Source organism: Geotrypetes seraphini, chromosome 2, assembly GCF_902459505.1.
Source record: "Geotrypetes seraphini chromosome 2, aGeoSer1.1, whole genome shotgun sequence".
NCBI classification, from domain to species: domain Eukaryota; kingdom Metazoa; phylum Chordata; class Amphibia; order Gymnophiona; family Dermophiidae; genus Geotrypetes; species Geotrypetes seraphini.
In genome coordinates, this window is record NC_047085.1 from 349,367,840 (window position 1) to 349,384,559 (window position 16,720).

Here is a 16,720-nt window from a genome sequence, read left to right on the forward strand (position 1 = left end):
GGAAAAGAAACAAATGCATTTCTTCCTGAACAGACAGCAGATGTAAATCAATCACTAAACTAAAAAATAAAATTATTCCCCCTATCGTTGTTGTCTCTCTCCATGCTGTGCCTTGCCTTCTGGCCTGCCCCCCACCCCCCAACCCCACCGGTGTTATCTTTGTGCCAGCTCTCTCTTCCTCAGTGCTGCAGTGCACAAAGCCGTGGGCAGCGGCTCATCGCGCGTCCGCGCCTCATCTGGAAGCCTTCCCTCTGACGTTGCGACATCAGAGAGAAGACTTCTGGTTCAGGCACAGGACGTGCGTAGGAGCCTCTGCCCACGGCTTTATGCACTGCAGCACTGAGGAAGAGGGAGCTGGCCCGAAGACAACGCTGCATCGATCACACCATGAACTGGCGGCTGAAGAGCACTGTCTGGGGCCCGATGCATGTGCTGGCCCTGCGGACCGGCAGGAAATTTCTGTGGACTGAAACCGGTCCACGTACCGGCAGTTCAAGAACACTGATGTAAACAGCACTTAGCTGTATTGTGTGGTCTTGAAAGCTGGATAGAAAAGCCAACATGTTTTGCTTCCTGCCTTTTCAAGGCTCACTCCCTGTGAATAAATAACATTATCCCAGGACAAGCAGGCAGGTATTCTCACTAGTGGGTGATGTCATCCGACAGAGCCCCGATACGGACATCTTGAAAGCATGTCTTGCTTGAAGAAACTTAGAAGTTTCGAGATGCCCGCACCGCGCATGCGCCAGTGCCTTCCCGCCCGATGTACCGGGCGTGTCTCCTCAGTTCTTTTCTTTCCGCGGAGCTGAGAAGTTTGTCTTCATTCTGCGCTGACTGAATTTCAGGTTTTTTTTTTGCCTTCTTTACCCGCGTTTTTGTTTATTTCTTTAAACTTATTTCACTTTTATTTTATTTAAAAAAAAAAAAAAAAAAAGTTAAAAATTATTTATTCCGGCGGTTCGGCCGGGCCGGCCTCGTGGCTGCGGCCTAGCGCCTTCGACCTTGCAGCATCGATTTTCCGGCCTATGTCCCGACCAATCACCGGCTTTAAAAAGTGCAGCAAGTGCCAGCGTGCGATTTCGCTCACGGACCCGCACCGACGCTGCCTTCAGTGTCTTGGTCCGGAACACGTTCCGAAATCGTGCCGGCCTTGTTCCACGCTCACTGCGCGCTCGTTTAAGCGGCGCTGCTTGCTCTGGGAGTCGATGTTCAAGATGGAGACTGCCAAAGACATCTCTGCTGCTGCGGCTGTTGAGGTTTCGCCGGTCCATTTGAAACCTACATCTGCGACTCCTGCATCGAGCATCGTGAAGCCCGCATCGTTTGCTCCGGCTTCAGCTTCGAGTTCAGCATCGGCGCCTGCCTCCGTCTCCTCGGTTCAGGTACCGCCTTCCACTGTCCCTCCCGTGGTCATCAAAGTGCCTAAAGCTAGCAAGCAGAAGCACTTGGCCATGAAGGAACGCGAAGACCGTGCAGGAGGACCCCCTTTCGGTGCGGATCCCTCCATATCGGCTTCGCTTCGGTCCCTGCTAGAAGCTCAGTTTGTCGAGCTTATGCAAACTATGGGACCCCGGCTTATCGCCAACATTCAGGGTGAGATTCCGACCCCGGTTTCAGGGGGCGGTCCGCCCCCTCCCCCTCCTCCTCGTCGTTCGATCTCTCTGCTCGACGAGGGGGATCGGCGGAGGGCGGCGGAATCCTCCAGGAGGGCTTCCCTTCCTGAGATGCCGCCTTTGGAGCCCATCACACCTCCACGACAACAGGGTGCTAGGGCGGCTCATGATAATCGTAGTCCTGGGCATACTGCATCGCAGGAGGAGTTCTTCCGCACTCCATACCAGACATGGGTGGCGCTGCGTGAATCCGCATCCCTGCCACCGCTGCGATCCACTGCATCGAGCCCTATCCATTCCTTTGAGGCTTCGAAGGATCAATCGATGCATAGAAGATCTCGTTCTCCGTCCCGTTACCGGGAGGGGCATCGATCTCGGCACTCTTCTCGGCACTCCTCACGTCATTCGGAGGTGTCTCCGCAGAAAAAGATGCAGCGTTTGGGGTACTCCTCGTCGGATGTGTCCCAGCCGGAGGGACCAGAGTACGAGGAACCATCTACCTCCTATTCTCCATGCCGATCTCAGCTCTCCCTGGACCCGGAGGCTTCCACTTCTTCTAGTCCGTCTCGTCGGCCGGCCTTGGCAGACCAACTGTCTTTCTCATCCTTTCTCCGACAGATGGCGGATGACTTGGATGTGACTTTGGACACTGGGTCCAAATATTCTAAAGAGTATTTGGACACCATGCATTTGCCTCACCCTCCGGCGGAGACACTTCGGCTTCCTCTGCATAAGCTGCTGGACCAGACTTTCATGCGCTGTTTTGAGACACCGTATTCCCTGCCTGCAGTCCCCAGTAAACTAGATGCTCGATACCGCATCGTTCACCACAAGGGGTTTGAGGGAGCTCAACTTTCTCATCAGTCCCTTCTAGTCGAGTCCTCTCTCAAGCGTTCTTATCCCTCCCAAGTCTACGCTTCCGTGCCTCCGGGCAGGGAGGGGAGAACGATGGATAAGTTTGGTAGACGTATCTATCAAAACTCGATGATGGCGACTCGAGTGCTCAATTACAACTTTTTCTTCTCGTCATACTTGGATTTCTTCTTGCCGGTGCTCCGCAAGTTCATTCCTTTCATCGATGCTCAGGCTCGTTTCCAGTTTGAAGAGGTGGTGGCGACCCTGTCCCAGTTACGTCTTCAACTGATGCAATCCTCCTACGATGCCTTCGAGCTCTCGGCTCGAGCTGCGGCATGTTCGGTCGCCATGCGTCGCCTGGCGTGGCTTCGAACCATCGATATGGATCCGAACCTCCAAGACAGACTTGCAAATGTACCTTGTGCAGGAGCGGATCTGTTTGATGAGTCTATAGAAACTGTTACTAAAAAGCTGTCGGACCATGAAAAGTCTTTTCAGTCTATTCTGCGTCCTAAACCGAAGCCTCAGCAGTCTCGTCCCTCTAGACCGCCTCAAATTTACCAGCGGCGTTATCAACCGAGGCAGACTCCTCCTGCGAGACAGCCTGCGAAGAGACAGCCTCCGCAGAAGACTCAGCAGAAGCCTCAGATGCCGGCTGCACCCAAGGCTACTCAGCCTTTTTGACTCTCTTCCAGGGAGCATAACCGACGTTCTGTCTTCCCCTGTTTTTCCCATAGGGGGTCGTCTCCATCATTTTTGTCATCGATGGGAGTCAATCACCACAGACCTTTGGGTCCTTACCATCGTAAGAGAGGGATACTCTCTTCATTTCCAACGGGTCCCCCCGGACCACCCTCCAAGAGAGTATCCTTCCAACTTAACGCAGACCGCTCTTCTTCTCCAGGAGGCTCAGGCTTTGCTTCGGCTTCGGGCCGTCGAGCCGGTCCCGTTAGATCAGCAGAACCAAGGGTTTTATTCCCGGTATTTCCTGGTTCCGAAGAAGACGGGCGATCTGCGGCCCATTTTGGACCTTCGAGTCCTCAACAAGTTTTTGGTCAAGGAGCGGTTCCGTATGCTGACCCTTGCCTCTCTCTATCCCCTCCTCGAGCAGAACGATTGGTTATGCTCTCTGGACCTCAAGGAGGCCTACACTCACATCCCGATTCATCCGGCCTCCCGCAAGTTCCTCAGATTTCGGGTGGGACATCTACATCTTCAGTATCGAGTGCTTCCCTTCGGCCTTTCCTCTTCGCCCAGAGTCTTCACGAAGTGTCTGGTGGTGGTGGCCGCTGCACTCCGGAACATGGGTCTCCAGGTGTTTCCATACCTCGACGACTGGCTCATCAAGGCCCCGTTGGCTCCAGAGGTCATTTCGGCGACCTTGACTACGATTTGTTTTCTGCAGAACTTGGGCTTCGAATCAACTTTCCCAAGTCACATCTTCAGCCCACCCAGACTCTCCCCTTTATCGGGGCGGTCCTGGATACCATCCAACTTCGAGCGTTCCTTCCTCCTCAGCGCATGGATGCTCTTCTTCTACTCTGCCAGTCGGTGTCTTCTCGCCCGTCCATCTCAGCGAGACACATGATGGTCCTCTTGGGTCACATGGCATCCACAGTTCATGTGACGCCTTTTGCCAGACTACATCTCAGAATTCCTCAATGGACCTTGGCATCTCAGTGGACTCAGGTGTCCGACCCGTTGTCCCGCCACATTGTAGTCACTCCTGCTCTACGGCAGTCTCTTCTCTGGTGGATGACCTCTTCGAATCTATCCAGAGGTTTACTGTTTCACTCTCCTCCCCACCAGAAAGTTCTCACCACCGATTCATCGAACTATGCATGGGGAGCTCATCTGGATGGTCTTCGCACTCAGGGATTCTGGACCAGTGCGGAACGACTCCATCAAATCAATCTTCTGGAGCTCAGAGCCATCTTCAATGCTCTTCAAGCTTTCCAACATCTGCTTCACGACATGGTGGTCCTAATTCGCACCGACAATCAGGTCGCCATGTATTATGTCAACAAACAAGGGGGCACGGGCTCGGCCCCTCTTTGCCAGGAAGCTCTTCGAGTCTGGGATTGGGCGGTCCGCCACAACACCTTCCTCAGGGCTGTCTACATTCAGGGGAAAGACAATGTCTTAGCAGACAAATTGAGTCGTCTTCTCCAGCCTCACGAATGGACTCTCCATTCCAAGCCCCTTCATCAGATATTTGCACAGTGGGGGACGCCTCAGATAGACCTCTTTGCAGCCCCCCACAACTTCAAGCTGCCTCAGTTTTGCTCCAGGATCTACACTCCTCTCCGCCTCGAGGCAGACGCTTTTCTACTGGGTTGGGGGAATCGCTTCCTATATGCGTTTCCTCCTTTTCCTCTCATTCAAAAGACTCTAGTCAAGTTGAAATCAGACCATGCCACCATGATTCTAATTGCTCCTCGGTGGCCCAGACAACCTTGGTTCTCCCTTCTACTTCAACTCAGCAGCAGGGAGCCAATACTTCTTCCAGTGTTTCCTTCACTACTCACTCAACATCAAGGTTCACTACTTCATCCCAATCTGCAGTCCCTCCACCTGACAGCTTGGTTCCTTTCAACATAACTCCTCACCAGTTTTCTCAAGCAGTGAGGGAGGTCTTGGAGGCTTCCAGGAAGCCTGCTACTCGACAATGCTACTCCCAAAATGGACTAGATTCTCCTCCTGGTGTATTTCCAATGCCAAGGAACCTCAGCGAGCTTCCCTTTCTTCTGTATTGGACTACCTTCTACACCTTTCTCAGTCTGGTCTCAAATCTACCTCCATACGAGTCCACCTGAGTGCTATTGCGGCTTTCCATCAGCCTCTACAGGGGAAACCTTTGTCTGCTCATCCTGTGGTTTCCAGATTTATGAAAGGTCTTTTTCATGTCAACCCTCCTATCAAACCTCCTCCTGTGGTTTGGGATCTCAATGTTGTCCTGTCTCATCTCATGAAGCCTCCGTTTGAACCTCTCAACAAGGCTCCACTTAAGTATCTCACCTGGAAGGTGGTTTTTCTGGTGGCCCTCACGTCTGCTCGCCGGGTCAGTGAGCTTCAGGCCCTAGTGGCGGATCCACCGTTCACTGTATTCCATCATGACAAGGTGGTTCTTCGTACTCATCCGAAATTCCTGCCTAAAGTGGTCTCTGAATTTCACATCAACCAATCCATAGTGCTTCCAGTGTTCTTTCCAAAGCCTCATTCTCATCCTGGGGAAGCTGCTTTGCACACTCTGGACTGTAAACGTGCTTTAGCTTTCTACTTGGATCGCACAAAGCCTCACAGAACTGCTCCTCAACTTTTCGTCTCCTTTGATCCAAACAAGTTGGGACGACCTGTATCGAAGCGCACCATCTCTAACTGGATGGCGGCTTGTATCTCTTCCTGCTATGCCCAGGCTGGATTATCCCTTCCCTGTAAGGTCACAGCCCATAAGGTCAGAGCAATGGCAGCCTCTGTAGCCTTCCTCAGATCGACACCGATTGAGGAGATTTGTAAGGCTGCCACTTGGTCCTCGGTTCACACATTCACCTCTCATTATTGTCTGGATACTTTTTCCAGACGGGATGGACAGTTTGGCCAAACAGTGTTACAAAATTTGTTCTCTTAAAATTGCCAACTCTCCCACCATCCCATTGGGGTTAGCTTGGAGGTCACCCACTAGTGAGAATACCTGCCTGCTTGTCCTGGGATAAAGCAATGTTACTTACCATAACAGTTGTTATCCAGGGACAGCAGGCAGCTATTCTCACGTCCCACCCACCTCCCCTGGGTTGGCTTCTCAGGCTAGCTACCTGAACTGAGGAGACACGCCCGGTACATCGGGCGGGAAGGCACTGGCGCATGCGCGGTGCGGGCATCTCGAAACTTCTAAGTTTCTTCAAGCAAGACATGCTTTCAAGATGTCCGTATCGGGGCTCTGTCGGATGACATCACCCACTAGTGAGAATAGCTGCCTGCTGTCCCTGGATAACAACTGTTACGGTAAGTAACATTGCTTTTCAACTAATCACATTTAGTATACAAAAAATGCAATATAAATCACAAGCCATAGTTACAAGCTTCTACTGTCTAACCTGTAGCTTGCCGACAAACATCCTGACCACATTTTTTCAAGATGGCTGCGGCGTTCAAACAACTAACATTTTAAAGCCAAATGATGATGTCATCCCTCCAAAACAGATTTTTAGAGGAGAAAAACGGCAGCGTTGGGCTCAATATATATATATATATATATATATATAAAAAAATTAGCAAGCCCAAATCATCTTACAAATAATTAAATAAGCTATCTACAAAGCAGCATATTAGAAAAAAAGTTTTAAATAGTATATAATAATCATAATGACATAGAGCAAAACACACCCTCAGAGAACTAGATCAGTGTACCCCATTCCAACTCAGCATTTAAACCCCCAGGCATAGCCGAATGAAGCCAGAATATCCATCTCTGTTCTTTAAAGTTTAATAATTCTTCACTATTACCACCCTCCCTTCATATAATGTATCAATAATCTACCATTTTATTTGATCAAGATTTTGCTCCCTTTCTTTTCTGTTTTTCTTCTTCCCTCCCCCCCTTGATGCTGAACAATGAAATGGAGGAAAAAAAGAGAGATGCTGCATCTCTCTGCCTTCCATCCAAAGTCCTAACATTTCTCCCTCCCTCCCTCCCTCCCTTCCATCCCCAGATCCAACTTCTCTCCCTTTCTCTTCCCAACTGACCCCCATCCCATCTCTCCCCTTGCCTGCCTGCCTTCCTCCCCCAGGTCCCCTTTTTCTTCCCAACAGTTCGCCCTTCAAATATCTCTTTCTCTCTTCTTCCACACCACCCTAGGTCCAACTTCTCTCCCTTCAGACCATTGCCTACCATCTCTCTGACTTCTGTTTCTGGCCCCATAAGCTCTCCCCCCCGCCCAATCTGACACTTCTTTTAATACCCTCCCCTTCTGTACTTTAAAAAAACAAAACAAAACAGTCCAGGAGGCTTCCACGGCCCAGCATGTTCTCCCCCTTCTCTCTGCGCCCATGCATCTCTACCTCACTCATCTCCCACCACCATGTCCAATAATTCTCACTCTCTCTCTCTCTCTTCCTCCCTCCTCTCTGCCCAACAGTTCTCCTCTTTCTTCATCTCCCCATATGCACCATCTCTTTCCCTCTCTGACACCCAATTCTCCCTTTCTATTCCCTCCCTCACCTCAACATCTCTTTCCCTCACTCCCTCCATTCTTCCATCCTAGGCTCATGCTCCCCTCCTTTTTTCCCTTCATTCCGTGTCCTAAGTTCATGCCCCTCCCTCTCTTCTTCCATCATTTGTCCTAAGTTTGTACTCCCTCCCTTCTCACTGCTACAGTCATTTTCTGTTGAAAGCCACAGGCAGCATCTCCTATGCGCCTCCCGTGGCTGATATGGAAGCTTTCTCTCTGACATCACGACATCAGAGGGAACGCTTCTGGGTCAGCTCCTGGAGGTGCGTAGGAGCCCTTATCCGCGGCTTTGAGCAGAAAAACACTGCAGTAAGACGGAGGAGGGAGCTACCAGAAAGTAAACACCCGGGGACGGCAGAGGAAAACGCTGCATTGCCGTTGAGATGGGCCGCGGGTTGGACACTCCTGGCTTAGGACAAAGAGTGATATGAGTCTTGAGTGGTGTCTCTGAGGTTCTTAATTCTCCTAATGAAATATTAATACTTAAGACTGATGATTGATGGAAAAAATTTATTTGATACAGGTAAAAATATTGTTGTGAAATGTTGCTAAAGAAAACATTAAAATTTTACATTTGGCTTGCAGACTTAATTATGTGGGTATTTTATTGTGTTTTGGAGCATCAGTGAGCTGTTTATCACACTTGTTTGAGAGAACATAAAAGGCTTTTAGATCTTTCCTTGCTGTGTAATGAAAAAAAAAATTGATCCAAATCTTTGGTGTTTGTCCCAGATGAGGCTTGAGCCTATAATTGAAGATGCAGTTGAACAAGAGCAGAAAAAGTCCAGCAAGCGGACTTTGCCAGCAGACTGCGGTGATTCTCTGGCAAAGCGAGGCAGTGTAAGGGACTTCTGCTTAACTTTTCACTGTGCAAGATACAGTATCCACTGCAAAACGATAGTGATAAATATAGGACAGACTTCCCTAACCTGTCAGCTAACTATACATTAGATTTCATGTAAAATTCAGCTCATCTTAGATTGTCTGCAAGATATATAGTTGTGAGAGATGCTTCCTAAATTTAACACACCCGTCAGCAGTCAGCTTGACCTTTATGCTGCATCTTTCCATGCCCTACTGAGCTACTGATATACCGTGTTTCCCCAAAAATAAAACACTTGTCTTATATTAATTTGGGGATGTCTTATTTTTTTTGTGTGTACAATGATCATCTCTCACCCATCTCCTTGTGCAGCATCTTTCTATCTCTCCCTTCCATCCCCCCTGTGCAGCAAAACTCTAAACTAAATCTAAACTAAGTATTGTTTTTGTATGCCACATCTTAAAATTACATTATTCGCCGATGACGCCAAACTATGCAACATAGTAGGCAACCGCACAACAGATGAAAGCACAGTGCCCGACAAAAGCTCAATGCCCGACAGTATGACGCAGGACCTACTCCTGCTGGAGCATTGTCAAAGACTTGGCAACTAAGTTTCAATGCCAAAAAATGCAAGGTCATGCACCTTGGGGGCAAAAATCCATGCAGGACTTACACCCTAAATGGTGAAATCCTAGCAAGGACTGTAGCAGAACGTGACTTGGGGGTGATCATTAGCGAAGACATGAAGACTGCCAATCAAGTGGAGAAAGCTTCATCCAGGGCTAGACAAATCATGGGCTGTATCCGTAGAAGTTTTGTCAGCCGTAAGCCCGAGGTCATAATGCCATTGTAGAGATCCATGGTGAGACCCCCATCTGGAATACTGTGTAAAATTCTGGAGGCCGCATTATCAAAAAGATGTGCGGAGAGTTGAGTCGGTTCAGCGAATGGCCACCAGGATGGTCTCAGGTCTCAAGGATCTCCCGTATGAGGAACGACTGGGTAAGTTGCAGCTGTACTCACTCGAAGAACGCAGAGAGAGGGGAGACATGATCGAGACGTTCAAATATGTCACAGGCCGTATCGAGGTGGAAGAGGATCTCTTTTTCTTTAAAGGACCCACGGCAACAAGAGGGCATCCGTTGAAAATCAGGGGTGGGAAATTTCATGGCGACACCAGAAAATATTTCTTCACCGAAAGGGTGGTTGATCGCTGGAATAATCTTCCACAACAGGTAATTGAGGCCAGCAGCGTGCCAGATTTTAAGAAAAGATGGGATTGTCTCAAATTCCACCTCTCACTAAAGCCAACTACCCCAAACAAATAACCTTACCCATTTCTCATTCTTTTTGAAAATGACCAATTTTTTTTTTTTGTAAGTTCTTGTTGTAATACATCTTGGATAATTCTTTTCTATTCCGCCTTGAACTGCAAGGTAATGGCGGAATAGAAATCCCTAATGTAATGTAATTGTCATGTGTGATCTCTTCATGGAGGTAGCTAGGGGGTGGGCCATTAGTGTGGGCAGACTAGATGGGCCGTGGCCCTTTTCTGCTGTCATGTTCTATGTTTCTATCTTCCCTATAAAATAGAGCTTTAAATGGTTAACAAATAAACAAATTACAGATCATTCTTAAACAAACTGAATTTCAGATGTCGTAACATTTTTGAAATAAAAAAAGTCTTTAGATCTTTGTGGAACAGATAATACGTGGAGTTTTCTGAGGTAACTACAATATCAAACAACTCCAAAAGATAAGCCACGTGCCTGTTTACTGTAATGGAAGCCTGTGCTGAAGTGTGTCTGGCACCATTTTGACAACTTTTAAAAGACTGTGGCACTCAGTGTTTGGGGTGTCGCAGCCCAACTAAAGCTAGAAGGTAACGTTTGCCTTTTTGCGGATGATACCAAGATTTGTAATAGAGTAGACATCGTGGAGGGAGTGGAAAACATGAAAAATTATAGGAGGTTTGCGCCAAAAGATGTGTGATGAGAGACTGGAAGCCCTGACTATGTATACCCTAGAGCAGGGTTGTCAAGTTCCTCCTCGAGGGCCGCAATCTGGTCGGGTTTTCAGGATTTCCCCAATGAATATGCATGAGATCTATTAGCCTACAATGAAAGCAGTGCATGCAAATAGATTTCATGCATATTCATTGGGGAAATCCTGAAAACCCGACTGGATTGCGGCCCTCGAGGAGGGATTTTGATAGCCTTGATACCCCCTGCCCTAGGGTAAAGGAGGGACAGGGGAGATTGATTCAGATGTTTTAAGTACTTGAAAGTTTCATAATTTATTAAAATTTGATTAAACACTTCTCCTGGAATACAAAGCGTTGTACATTAAAAAATTTAAATATAAATAGGAAACAAACAACAAATAATAAACATAGACCTTCCAAGACTGACATACTTGATTGGGGTTGTGACAAGAGAACAATAGGAAAAAAGGGAGGAACTACAATGTATTAAGAAAAAGCACATAAAAAGGAGGTACAGTAGAGAAGATGTGACAGGTTAAGTGATAATAAAGTAAATGTATATTTGTGATAAATCGGTTATAGGCATCTTTAAGAAGAAAGCATTTTAAACTACTCTTGAATTTATCCAAGTTTTGTTCAGCTCTGAGGCGTAAGGGAAGAGTTCCATATTGAAGGGGCAGTAACTGAGAAAATAAGAGTACGATGGGTGCCAATTATTTTTAAGGACGGGACATTAAGTGAGTGTTGTGAGGCTGATCTTAAGGTTCTGGGGGGGGGGGTTCATATGGAATCAATAGTCTATCTATAAATACCAGAGCATTAGTCTGTAGAGTTTTGAAAGTTAGAAGAGCAATTTTATAGGTAATCTGGTGTGGGATAGGCAACCAATGAGCTTTCTTTAATAAAGGGGTGACATGATCAAATTTTTTGGAACCTGAGATGATTTTCATGAGTTGAAGATGCCTAATATCTTAAAGCAGAACAAAATCTTTTCAAGAAAGAGGAAAATGGTAAAACCAGAGGGCACAATTTGAGGCTGGGGGGTGATAGATTCAAGAGAAATTTTAGGAAATTCTACTTTACGGAGAGGGTGGTGGATGCCTGGAATGTGCTCCCGAGAGAGGTGATGGAGAGGAAAACGGTGACAGAGTTAAAAAAAGTGTGGGATGAACACAGGATCTAGAATCATAAAATAATAGTAAATATTGAAGAACTAAGGCCAGTACTGGGCAGACTTGCACAGTCTGTGTCTATATATATGGCCGTTTGGTTGAGGAGGGTCTGAGGAGGGCTTCAATGGCTGGGATGGTGTAGATGGGTAGAGTGAGCTTTGATGGAGACTTCAGTAGTTGGAACCTAAGCACAGTACTGGGTAGAGCTTTGGATTCTTGCCCAGAAATAGTTAAAGAAGAAGAAAAATAAAATTTTAATTGAATCAGGTTGGGCAGACTGGATGGACCATTTGGGTCTTTTTCTGCCATCATCTACTATGTTGTTATGTAGCATTTGGGGCTAGAAATCCCAGGACTGCTTCAGTGGGTGATCTTCAGTAATTTTTAAGGTGTTGTACAGATAATACGAAGCCATTCCCCTCGTGCAGCAGAACCTCGATGATCCCACCAACCCATTCTGCGCAGCATCTTTCCATCTCTCCCTCCCATTCCCCCATGCAGCAGAACCCCTACGACCCTCCCATCGTGAGGCCGACACACTTTCATTCCAAACAGCAGCAGTGGTAGCACTGAACAGGCTGCTTCATGGCCTTCCCTGTGCCATGTCACTGATGACGTCATGCGGCAAAGGGAAGGCCACAAAGCTGCCTGTTCAGTGCTGCCGCCACTGCTGTTTGGAACAGAGGTATGTCGGCCTTGTGTTGTGTTGGGTTGGCGGCGTTCTGCTGGGAGGGATAGAAAGGTGCACAAGGGGATAGGTGAGAGGGGAGGAAAGATGCTGCACATTAGGGTTTGGGGGGGGGGGACAAAGTGCTGCCGCTCATGAATTGGGGAGTGTTGGGGACATTCGGGAAGGGCTTTGGGGTCAATACAACTAGGGATTATTTTGGGGGTAGGTCTTATTTTTGGGGAAACACGGTAGTTGTTAACTTTTGCCATTAGTTAAATTGTTTTTCTTACCCATCAAATTTTGAACCTGATAAATCTTCCACCCCCCACCCCTGCTTATAATCTTTCTCATGCCTTCTAAAGTCCCATGAGTTTCATGTAGGTTTGATTTCTGAAGAACATCTGCACTATGTGTACTTTGTCATACTTTGTCACCCCCTTAGATTCCTGTTTTTGGAAATTGCTTGATACCTTGTGTAGGTTAAGGTACAACACACATTTTTGCAGCTCATGTTTTAAAACTAAGCTTCTCAAAATTTATTTTAATTATATACACTGCTGAATCTTGCGCTCACTCACCCTAAGAAAATGAGAATGTTATGTTGCATGTAATATTTAGAACTGCATATTTTTTATTTGGGTGGATGGTAGTAATGAGATCTGTAACTGTCTTCAGCTGTTTTATCTTAACTTATTGATCTGGTAGCACATAGTCCTTGGCAACTGGAATACATACTATGAACTTTGTAAATCTGAGATCTTTGTTCTGTAGAGAAAGACAAGCTCTTCAGACCCAGGGACAGATCTTAGCATAAGGTGGGGGACATTGAATTTCATGCCACTTTTAGAAAGGGAAAAAATTTACAAATACTGTAGACTGTTATCCGCTACCAGTAGGGATTGGCAGATGCTGGATAACTGTAGTTTCTGGTTGCTTGAGTCACTCTAAAAATTGTTTTGTGTCTCTTCCCACGTCACTCTTTTTTTATTCTCTCTCTCATCTGCGCCCCCCCCCCCCACACTTGTAGGTTCATCATCTGTTCCTCCCTTCCCACCCTCCTTTTTGTTGTGGATCACTTTCTCTCTCTCCCCTCCCCACCCACCACACTTATGGGTTCAGCATCCATCCATCTCGCTTCACCCTGCTGGACCCTCCCTCCACATACAAGTCTGGTCCACCTCACCCCCCTGGGTTTGCCCTCCTTCCCTCCTTGTGGATCTCACTTCCTGGGCCCCCTCTCAACCGAAGCAGCAGAGTCAGTGCTGTAAACAGGCTGCGTTTGGTCAGCCTTGGCAGATCCTTTCCTCTGCTGTGGCAGAAGTAATGCTGCAGGGGAAAGGCCCTGCTGGGGCTGACCGCGAGCAACCTGTTTACAGCGCTGCCTCTGCTGACTGGCTGCTTCCTTGGATAAGGGAAAAAAGTGGGGTTGGCAGGTCAGAACCGCTGCTGCTGCTGGAGGGAGGGGGGGTTGGCAGGTCAGGACCGCTGCTGCTGCTGCTTCAGGACTGGAGGGAGGGACGGAGGGGTGGGTTGGCGGGTTGGCACTGCTGCCCCTACTGCTTTGGGGACCGGAGTGAGGACTATTTTTATTTTTGGCCGGCGATATTTTTTTTGCTGGTTGTGTGAGAGTGCCGGATGCATGCATGCTGGTTAATCAGGATCCTACTATAATTGTGCAGACCCTCATTCTTAAATGTAGCACTGTAAAGAATTACTAACAGGGTTGCCAGTCGAAATGGAATTACATATCCAAGTTGCTTAAAAGTCTTAATTGTGGTGTTGCTGAATGTTCCCATATGTTGAACGCTTCTGTTGCCTGCAGTGAGTGAGCTCTGATTGCAGTGAACAGTAGGCAGACTGAACATTGAGGGGGTATGGAAATAAAAATAAAAAGCAAAAAATAGAGGTTCACTTCATGTTAACAGTGCATAATGCTACTGTGCTCTTTTAAACATTGACTTCTTTCAACCTTATAAAAAAGAAATGCTTGAGAAAGGCTGGTCTTGGCACTTTCTCTTGTCTTCTGTACTCTCTTCCCAGGAGAGACCATTTGAAAAAGTTTGGGCTTGGGTAGAATCTCAGTGATAACTTAAAGGCTGGGGTGGAAAAAATAAATTGAAGCAGTGTAAGGCATCCTGATGGCCTACCACTCTAAGAAAACCTTTATTATGACTGTTGCCCCATAAATTTGTTAAGGAAATGCTGATTCCCTTGTCAAGAGATCTTCTATATGCTACCATATTCTTTATTGGTTTTCTTTTTGAGTTGGAGACAAGTTAGTGTTAAGTTCTCACATCGAGATCAGCTGCTTAGGAGTTTGAAGTCATTTAAAGACTGCTCTGCTGGGGTGACATTTCTAGATTACTCCTGTATAGCAGGAAAGCTTTTTGGTTTGTTAACTTTATGATATATTAATGCATGTTTTTCTATCTTCAGTGCTCACCATGGCCTGACACAGCATATGTAAATAATAGTCCTGCTGCCACACCTCAGTTTAACTCGGTTCCCCAGCACAGTACCTGTACCATTCCAGATAGGTAAGACACTTTTTCAGTGGTTAATTGCAGTTTTAATACATTTTTTTTTCCTTCAGGTTTAGTGATATAGAAACAATACAATGGCAGATGGTTGCAAAGCAGTCTTACTTCCTGCTGAATACTTCAGATGTGGTTTAATCTCCTGCATTATGTTTACAACTTGACAACTAATGGTTGTCTTGTAAGCTAAAACATAGTATGTTTTCCTGTATGCCAGTGCTGTTTCTCTACCTTATGCATTGGGAGGCTGCTACGTATTTCACTACCTTGTCTCTGAAAATTTGTTTCTGTTACGTTCCCTCCGGAATCAATACGAAAGATGTTCAATCCGTGCCCTTGAACTGGGACTTGCAGAAATCCACACATTTTCTTCATCTATTCCTCATCCTCCTTAGCTGAGAGAGACAGAGCCCCCTGCAGTTTTCATTTCTGCACTTACATCGCCTATGGCAAGCAGCTGCCGGTTTCTCTCTTAAGTTCACTCGACAAGGGCTGTTGCAACGTCATGGGTAGAATCCTGGATGATTAATCCAGCCAAAATTTGTAGGGCGACTACTTGGCCTTCTCTGTACAAGATTTTACCGAGTAGATGTGGCCGCTCGGTCTGACACCGCTTTCGGGGCCTCAGTGTTGAGGGCAGGCTCTTCTGTCCTGCCCTAGACATTGCCATTGCTTTGGTACGTCACCTTTTCTACTGATTCCAGAGGGGACGTAACAGAATGGAAGATTAGGTTCTTACCTCTGGTAAGCGTCTTTCTGTTAGTCCCTGACAGAATCAGTACGGCTTGCCCTCTGTCTACTCAGTTTCTCTGAATTGTTTGCCTCTACTGCCTCGGCTGTTTCTCCTTTCAAGTCTTGAGTATCTTCCAGTCAGCAGAAGGGTCCTGTGGGGAAATGATTTTACACACGTGAGTACATATCTTTACTGATGGCATGTTTCCAGTTAAGTGTTCGTTACACACAGCAGGTTGGTTCCATGTTTTTGTCTGTTTTTCATGTTGACTGTTAATTGTTTTTCTTGTATCTTGCAGAACAGAATCTTATTGTCTTTGTGGGGTGGTTCCCCATGCCCCCTTTGTATGTATGCTTTGTTCCAGTATGATTTGTTAGTTTTTGGATTCAACTTTAGGAGGCTCTGTCTCTCTCAGCTAAGTAGGAGCAGCAGATGAAGAAAATGTGTGGATTTCTGCAAGTCTATGTTCATGGGCATGGATTGAACACCTTTTGTACTGATTTCTGATGGGAGCTAACAAAGAAGATTACCAGAGGTAAGAACCTAATCTTCCATTATGTTATTCCTGAATCTATTCTTTTGTAGTCTTGATCTTAATCTTTTGAGGACAAGCAGGCATAATAATCTTACATGTGGGTGATGTCATCCAGGGAAACCGGTATGGACACTGCCAAGTGTACTGTCACTTTAAATCTTTAGGCTGTCCCATATTATATTCGTGATTATGTCCTCCCATCTGACTTTGGTTTGTGGGACCATCAGTTCTTTTCTGCAGAGCTGAGCAGTCTCTTTGATTTCTCTTCAGCGCATCAAACTTTGGATATTTTTTGTGCCTCCCCTATATTAGTTTGTGTCTTTATTTTCTCATTTATTTATTTTATTTATTCAGTTTTTCTAGACCGTTCTCCCAGGGGAGCTCAGAACGGTTTACATGAGTTTATTCAGGTACTCAAGCATTTTCCCTGTCTGTCCTGGTGGGCTCACAATCTATCTAATGTCACCAGGGTCACAAGGAGCAGCGTGGGTTTGAACCCACAACCTCAGGGTGCTGAGGCTGTAGCTTTAACCACTGCACCACACTCTCCCACACTCTTCATCTTAT

General features: G+C 46.7%; 1 protein-coding gene across 7 annotated transcripts in view; it reads left to right on the forward strand.

Annotated features, from left to right (window-relative positions):
• The window catches only part of UBP1 (upstream binding protein 1), a 262,645-nt gene that overhangs the window by 129,153 nt on the left and 116,772 nt on the right, over window positions 1–16,720 (forward strand). For 6 of the 7 annotated variants that reach the window (XR_004538055.1, XM_033930367.1, XM_033930368.1 and 3 more), the window contains 2 exons: window positions 8,429–8,536; window positions 14,785–14,885. Coding sequence is in view for 6 of the 7 variants with exons in the window: in XM_033930367.1 (XP_033786258.1) it covers window positions 8,429–8,536; window positions 14,785–14,885 (209 nt within the window). In the remaining variant the exon portion in view is untranslated. The remainder of the gene's footprint in view (window positions 1–8,428; window positions 8,537–14,784; window positions 14,886–16,720) is intronic. The other variant, XM_033930370.1, reaches the window with a different exon arrangement.